Here is a 7,049-nt window from a genome sequence, read left to right on the forward strand (position 1 = left end):
CCCGGAGGGTCCGCGGGGGCGGGGACGGAGGAGCTGTAGCGGGAGTGGCCGGGCGATGAGTAACCCCGCAGTGCCGCGCATGGATGTGTGTGTTACAGATACGCAAACCGAGTGGGAACTCTCGGTGAGAGCCGGGGACGTTCACTTTTCTTTCTGTCCCCGTGTCTTGACATGAAGAACATCGGTTGCTGAACTGTTGCCTAATCAAGTCAGGCGTGACACAACAGCGAACTTGTTTCAGAGAACAGGTTTCCTGTTGGAAATCAATTTTCCTCCTAGTAACAGCATTTGGGAGGCTGGAAGGCAGCAGAAAAGGGTTCGGGAATGATGTGGGATGTCAGAAAGCTTAAGGTCAACCAGCGTGCACAGAGGCTGTGAACTGTAATTGCTCTTAATGCTGTTTAAGATTAACCTCAATGGTTACCGGGGTTTATTGCATCAGCACCAGAGGAAAAGGAATTCATATGAAGAAATAAAACCAAGAGGCATGGTCAGCTATCTGCAGTTAAGCACAAAAAAAAAAAACCTAACCCACACCCTCAGACAAAAAAAACAAAAAAAAACCCCAAAACCACAACTGAAAGTAGTTACTTTTTAATATTAAGCAAGAATACCCATAAATAATAGAAATGCACAGCTGGGAAGTATGTCCTGAAATTAAAATACTGGCAGATGAGATGTAAAGTTCAGTGTAGATGGAAAGAATCATCAGCAAGAGAACAAAGAAAGTAGGGGGAGAAAGAATGAATAAAGTTGTTTGAATCTACCTGAATTGAGAGGGTACCATTAATAGAAAAGCTGTTCTCTTTGGAGAATTCCAAAACTAAGGATAAAGTAATGAAACATTAACTCACACTGGGAACAAGCTGTGCCTTTACAGTGCAGGTCTGTGAAATGTTGAGCGCCTTCAATGTCAGTAACTTCCGAAGTGCTCAAAGCATCCTGGAGCTCAGGTCCATGTGCATGGTCTAAAAAAGTAAACACAGATCGTATCAGAAAGACCCAGACATAATCACTTTAAGGCTTGATATTCTTATTCCAACTGTTTCCCCAGCCTTTACAAACCCAGGGAAAATGAGATAGTGCTCTTGATGGCTTATAGACAGAGGTACAATTTGTACAAAAATTGGGAAAAAAGAAGGGCAACTTGTTGCATTTTTTAAAATAGCAAAATCTAATTTTCCTTCTTCTAAAACACTTCTAAAAGCAGATTTGTTCCTCAGAAACTGGAAAACATCTACCTTGTTATGAAAAGGAAATCTATTCAGCTTACTGAGTAGCTTTGACATAAGGCTGATTATTTTTGTTATTTGTATCAGGGTGGCTCCTAGCAATCCCAGTGGTAGACTGGAAGCCTACCCTACTAGGCACTGTCCAGAAGCCCTGCCCCAAGAATGACCCCCAGGAAAGCAAGCCAGTGGCAAACAGCTCTGCAAAATGGGACTCGGCTCACGGCAGAAATCCTTATACAAGCCTCAGCCCCCTGATAGGCCCTCCCTTCCCTAAAGTCTGAGTAAATAGAGATGCCTTTCAGGATGTCTGGAAGGTCAGTGAGCTGTTCACGCAGGACAGCAGCAAGTTTCTGTGGTCAAGGACACTTCCCCCTCTGTGCTTCCCCTCCCCGTGGGCACCCTACCACTTTTTTTTTTTTTTTTTTTTTTTTTAAACTACTGACAGGCAGATGAGAGTACCTGAAGACGTTATAGCAGGGTTTTGTTGGTGCTTGTGGTACACATAGTACTAACTAGTAGAAATCCACAATTAACACAATTTCTCAGGCACAAACATTCTTGGTTTCCTCTGGTGTTGCTGCTGCCCTTAATTAAAAGTTCACCTAAACTGAAAAATAATTTAATAAACCACCAGAGCTTGAAAATTATTAGCCTAACTAATTATTTTGTAGGCTGGAGACATAGTTTTACTGTTAATTTAAGACTCCTGGTTTGATTGAATTATACAGAATTAACTTTGTTGAATGAAGCCATCACCAGCAGCCAAGCAGACTGATTCAGTGAAAATAGCTGAAATTTCTGCTAGCAATGAAGGGTTCAGTGTCATCTGGAGTTAGCCCGTTTAAATGAGTTGAATGTTGCTAAATGGTAAATAATGCTATGAGGACTTCAGATGGAAATTATGGGGCTGTTTCTGACTTGGTGGAAAAGAGTAACTGCTAGCTTTCTGAGATTATAGGATTAAACCGTATCAGTACTTTAAATGTGACTCATGAGCAGGGGCTTTTTGAAGAGAATTACATAAATTTCCCAAGGTCTTTCGGAACAACAAATTGTTCCAAATAATTTCCTCATCTTTAATAACTATGGGTGAAATCCTGGCCCCATTGAGGTCAACAGAAAAAGTCCTCTTGATTTCAGTGGCTTCAGGATTTCACCCCCAGACTCCGGGAAATGTTCAGCTCTTCTGTGGTGACTGGGTGGGGAAGAAGTGAGGAAGACTCTGCAGCAGGACATGGTATTTTCTACCAACTGGCAATTCACTGTCCTCAGATTTTTATATTTGCCTCACTTAGCGATGAACCAGATTCTATTCTCATTTGCACCAGTGTGGATTTACAGTGTATTTTTAGATATCTCTGAGCAAAATCTATCTTGTCAAGGCACGTGGCTCCAAACATTACTTGCTGCGTTACAGAAGTAGTGTAGGGGGAACTGTGCAATTCTGAGTTGACCGTGTAGAAATTTAACTTACCCACACTGCTACCCTGAGGCAACTATTTGCTTGCCTGCACTAAGTTAATTACAATTTACTCTGCTATAATTATTACAGTTCTAATCAAGAGTAGATAACACATACTGTAATTACCCGTACAGCTATAAAAAAAAAAAAAAAAAAGAAAAAACCAAACAAAACCGAAGAAAGCTGGAAAACCAATGTGGTAAAGTCCAATTTAACACAAGTTGCTTTATGAACAAGGGAAGTAACACAATCTGTTTTCCTATAGATTTGCACCTTTTGTCCCTTAGGGCACCCACAAAAAGTGCTCAGCTTTCTTCCAGACCTCTTATCTCACCTCTTCTGGGCGAGAAATAGTTTGTGTCATGCAGAGCTGTGTCCGTCGGCTAACTCTGTTGCCCGCGATGTTTGGATGGCTGACTGCTGAGTTTTGCCTCTTTCTCCCTCTGTGGGGTCACCAATTTTCACAAAGCACAGAGGAGGCCTCTCTCTCCCCAAAATTGGCCAAAAGATTCATGAGTGACTAAAAAGAAGAAAGTAGAGAGCACCGTCGGACAGGTTCATTTTCACAGGAAAACTACTAGAAATTAGGTTCCTCCATGGCTGTCCATTTGCATAATTCCGCTGAAGTCTCTTTAGTCACATTGTTTTATATCTGCAGAAGATCTGACCATAAATATTTAAGAATTTCAAACCTCTTGTTGAAGGCACATGAGGACAGTTTCAGATTTTACAAGAGCAAAGGAATGAAACAAACGGCTTCACATTTTTCATGACTCAATCCCTCCAACTCAACTGTGCTTTGAAGCCCCAGAGCATGTATAGACTTCTACCTTTGTGCCAACTCTTACTGTAAACTGTTTTTCAGGAGTTTATAACCAAACCTACAACTCTGTAAAACTAAGCATGATAATTTTTTGTCAGATCCTGTCTTGGTTAGCAAGCTTCAGCTTCTAGTAGAACTCGTTGAGCTCTGCCTAAATGTAGCTGAGGTCAAGGTATGCTCTGTCCATTTGAAGCTGGAATCTGTGGTGGTATAGCTCTGAGGACAGAGCTAATCTTAAGCTACTTCTGTCCTTTAAATAATAATAATAACAATATTTCTTTGCTTTCTGATGTTTGTTCCTTATTCTCTTTCTCTTCCTATTCACTCGATTCTCATTACCATTACCACACATTACCAGTCTAAAACTTCAGTATACATGCACACAGTTTTTTTCAATATTAAGTTTCAGAAAGACCTAGAAATTGTGTGATGTGCTGATACTATTATTATTTTTAAATACTAACTTTAAATTAACAAAAAGTAGAAGTTTTTACTAGTGACCAAATTCTTAACTGCTTGTCTAGTGAGAGATTGGGGTAGACAGGGAATGGCGACTGAAGCAATGCAAGACATACAGTATTATTCACAGTATGAAATATACCTCTAGGAGATATTATCTGCCTTTCTAAAGCTGTTGAAAGACTATTATTATTATCTCTTTTTACCTTTCAGCAAAATGATGGTCCAACACTCAGGCCAGGTATCTGCATTAGAAGTCAGCGCCTCCGCAATTGTTCCCACTTTGTCCCCTGCAGGGTCACTGGGGTTTGATGATTTCACAAATTTAACCCCACTGGTGAAAGAGGAACTGAGGTTTGCCATTCAGAATAAGCGTCAGTTCCACAGGATGTCTTCTACCTTGGACACGGTGACAGTTTCTGAAAGGCCAGTTGAAACATCAATCATGAAAACAGAGGTATGGCTCCTTAAATAGAATTTCAGTGTGAATGATTAATTCTCTAATAAAGTTTTACCACAAGGCCAGTAATTATATCAACTACAGACAACCCCCTCTACTGTACTTGATCCTTTTAAGCCTGCTGCTTGGCTTTCTGTTAAGTACTTCGGGGAAACCCTCTGGTATTTCTCATTTCCATTGAGGCCTATAGTTGGATGTTTTATTTTTGATTATGGACTAAGGACAGTGTTTTACAGTGATTAGGGCAAGCGCTAATCTGGTTTCCCTGCCTACGTGTGGCTGAACTTGGAATTAGTCACTGCTGAAGTTTTATTTCACTGAGGACAGTCCAGTAGGACCCACGTGGGCTAGATTAAGACATAGTCATGCTATGTCCACGCTAGGTTTTTACTTTAAGGTAATGGTCTCCCTGAAAAACATTTCTCTTATAAAGTGGAGAAATAGCTTAAGTTAGGGAAGTAGCTATACCTTGGTCTGAGCCTCCACAGGAAATGAACCAAAGCTTGAATGAGTGTTTTCATATCCCCTTTTCGGTGCTGCCTTTGGTTCACTGCCCTCTTGCTGCTTGATTCATGACATGTCCTCCGCTCTGCTCCTGTACCCCTCGCTCCTTTTCTTCCTTGGGAAATGGAGGAGAGATGGAGGTGTGGGAGTCAGCCTAGGGAGATACTTGGGAAGTTTTTTTGAGTACCATTGATTTAAAATGAGCCATCACATAGATTACATCCATCCAAACTCCAGTCAGGTTTTTATTGACAATTCTAATGGAGTTACTACCGTTTTACTGTATGGCAAGCAAGGTCAGAATCACATTCTTACGTAATTCACAGTGTGAGCACTGACAACAGTATCCGTGTTGCTTTTAGAAATGCACAAGTTATCAAAATACAGGTTGCGTATTTACAACATCTTACGGATTGTGTGTATCTGTTTTTATGGGATAGTTTTCTCCTGAAGAGGATGAAAGAAAAAAGCGAAGAAGGGAAAGGAACAAAATTGCTGCTGCAAAGTGCCGAAACAAAAAGAAGGAAAAAACAGAATGTTTGCAGAAAGTAAGTGACTGGCTTGTGTTGTTCTTAATCTGTCATCCTGCCAGGATCCAAACAGATAGTATGGGGTACTGTCATAGTAGGAAATACGGAAAGATGTCATCCAAAACTCTGTAAACCCTTCAAAACATTAGTTATGAAAAAAAAAAAGAGCATGCCATATATTAAAACCGAACCTGGTTAAAACTGGAATAAAGTGAAAGCATGGTAGGAGGGAAAAAGAGATTACTGTTTCAGTGACCAACCTTGTCTATGGGGGTAATATTAATTTGAGTGTGTACACTGAACACAAAGCAGTAAAATCTCATTTCATATAATATTCATTGTGGAGACCAAGAGCCTACAAACAGTGACAAGTAATTTCTTTATGACTTCTTTATGAAATGAGTGGCATAGTAGCTTACCGCTGAATTCTCTGTTCTAAGACCCCAATTGTGTCTTCACCTGCTCTGCCATGATATACAACTATATGAGAGCAGCATCAGGCCTGTCTTTTTTCCTATATCTAGGGGTAAAGAAAGAAGCTATGTCCTTACTTTGTTAGCTTAACATGGGTTTACAGATATGTGACATGATGTTCCAGGGAGTTGATAAGAAGCGTACATAATTTTGGGTCAATTTTTGACCCAAAAATTTCAGGATAATTTTGCAGAAGATAGCAATAATGCTTTGAATGCCTGTCCGTGTAAGTGAATACAAGCCTGAATTTGGCTTGTCAACTTCTGTTACACTTCTCCAAAGGCCAAAGAAGGTAACCGCCAGTCTGGTTTTTGGACCATTATCAACTAGGGGATGTATAGTTTCATCATTACAGGACACTAAGAACATGTGATTTTTCTGCTAGCCATATGCTTTCCCACCAATAAAAGACTGCAACTATTAGATAAACATTGCAATTAACTATTTGAACTACTCGGTCTAATAGTTGTGTCTATCCTTTGTGACTAGGAATCAGAAAAGCTGGAAACTATCAATGCAGAATTAAAAGCCCAGATCGAAGAGCTAAAGAATGAGAAGCAGCATTTGATATACATGCTAAATCTTCACAGGCCTACTTGTATAGTTCGGGCACAAAATGGAAGGACACCTGAGGATGAAAGGAATCTTTTTATTCAACAGATCAAAGAAGGCACATTACAAGGTTAAGTGATATGGCAAACATGGAAATATCTATAGTGTTTTTAACAACTACCAGAATCCATGGAAGATCTGACATAATGTGTAGGATTCTATTAGTCAAGAGCCTTTAGGAAGGGCAGATTGCTTTCTTAAGCAGACAGAATCATTTTGGCTTGTCAGCGATTCTTCCCTTTGGAAGATCTGGTCTCAATCAAATTGAAGAGTCTTCTGCCTCAAATATAGGTTTTGCACCTGTCACACTTGCTGTTCCTAGGAGCTACAGACAACAGCTTCAGAAGTTTTAGGTCTCTGCTAGTATACAGTATCTGCACTCACGACGTTTGTGCTAGAACACTATGACTTCCAATGATGCACATGGTACAGACAGCTGTGCTGGACGGACACTACTTTTCCTTGTTGCTGGTAGGGAACGCAGACAGAGCCT

At 40.3% G+C, this 7,049-nt stretch overlaps 1 protein-coding gene across 1 annotated transcript; it reads left to right on the plus strand.

Annotated features, from left to right (window-relative positions):
* Positions 1-4,193: 4,193 nt before the first annotated feature.
* ATF3 (activating transcription factor 3) lies at positions 4,194-6,631 on the plus strand. Its single transcript, XM_009695985.1, has 3 exons — positions 4,194-4,433; positions 5,381-5,488; positions 6,434-6,631. Exons 1-3 carry the CDS (start codon positions 4,194-4,196, stop codon positions 6,629-6,631), a joined length of 546 nt encoding a protein of 181 aa, XP_009694287.1.
* The last annotated feature ends 418 nt before the right edge of the window (positions 6,632-7,049 follow it).

Source organism: Cariama cristata, unplaced genomic scaffold, assembly GCF_000690535.1.
Source record: "Cariama cristata isolate BGI_N322 unplaced genomic scaffold, ASM69053v1 scaffold11182, whole genome shotgun sequence".
Lineage (NCBI taxonomy): Eukaryota > Metazoa > Chordata > Aves > Cariamiformes > Cariamidae > Cariama > Cariama cristata.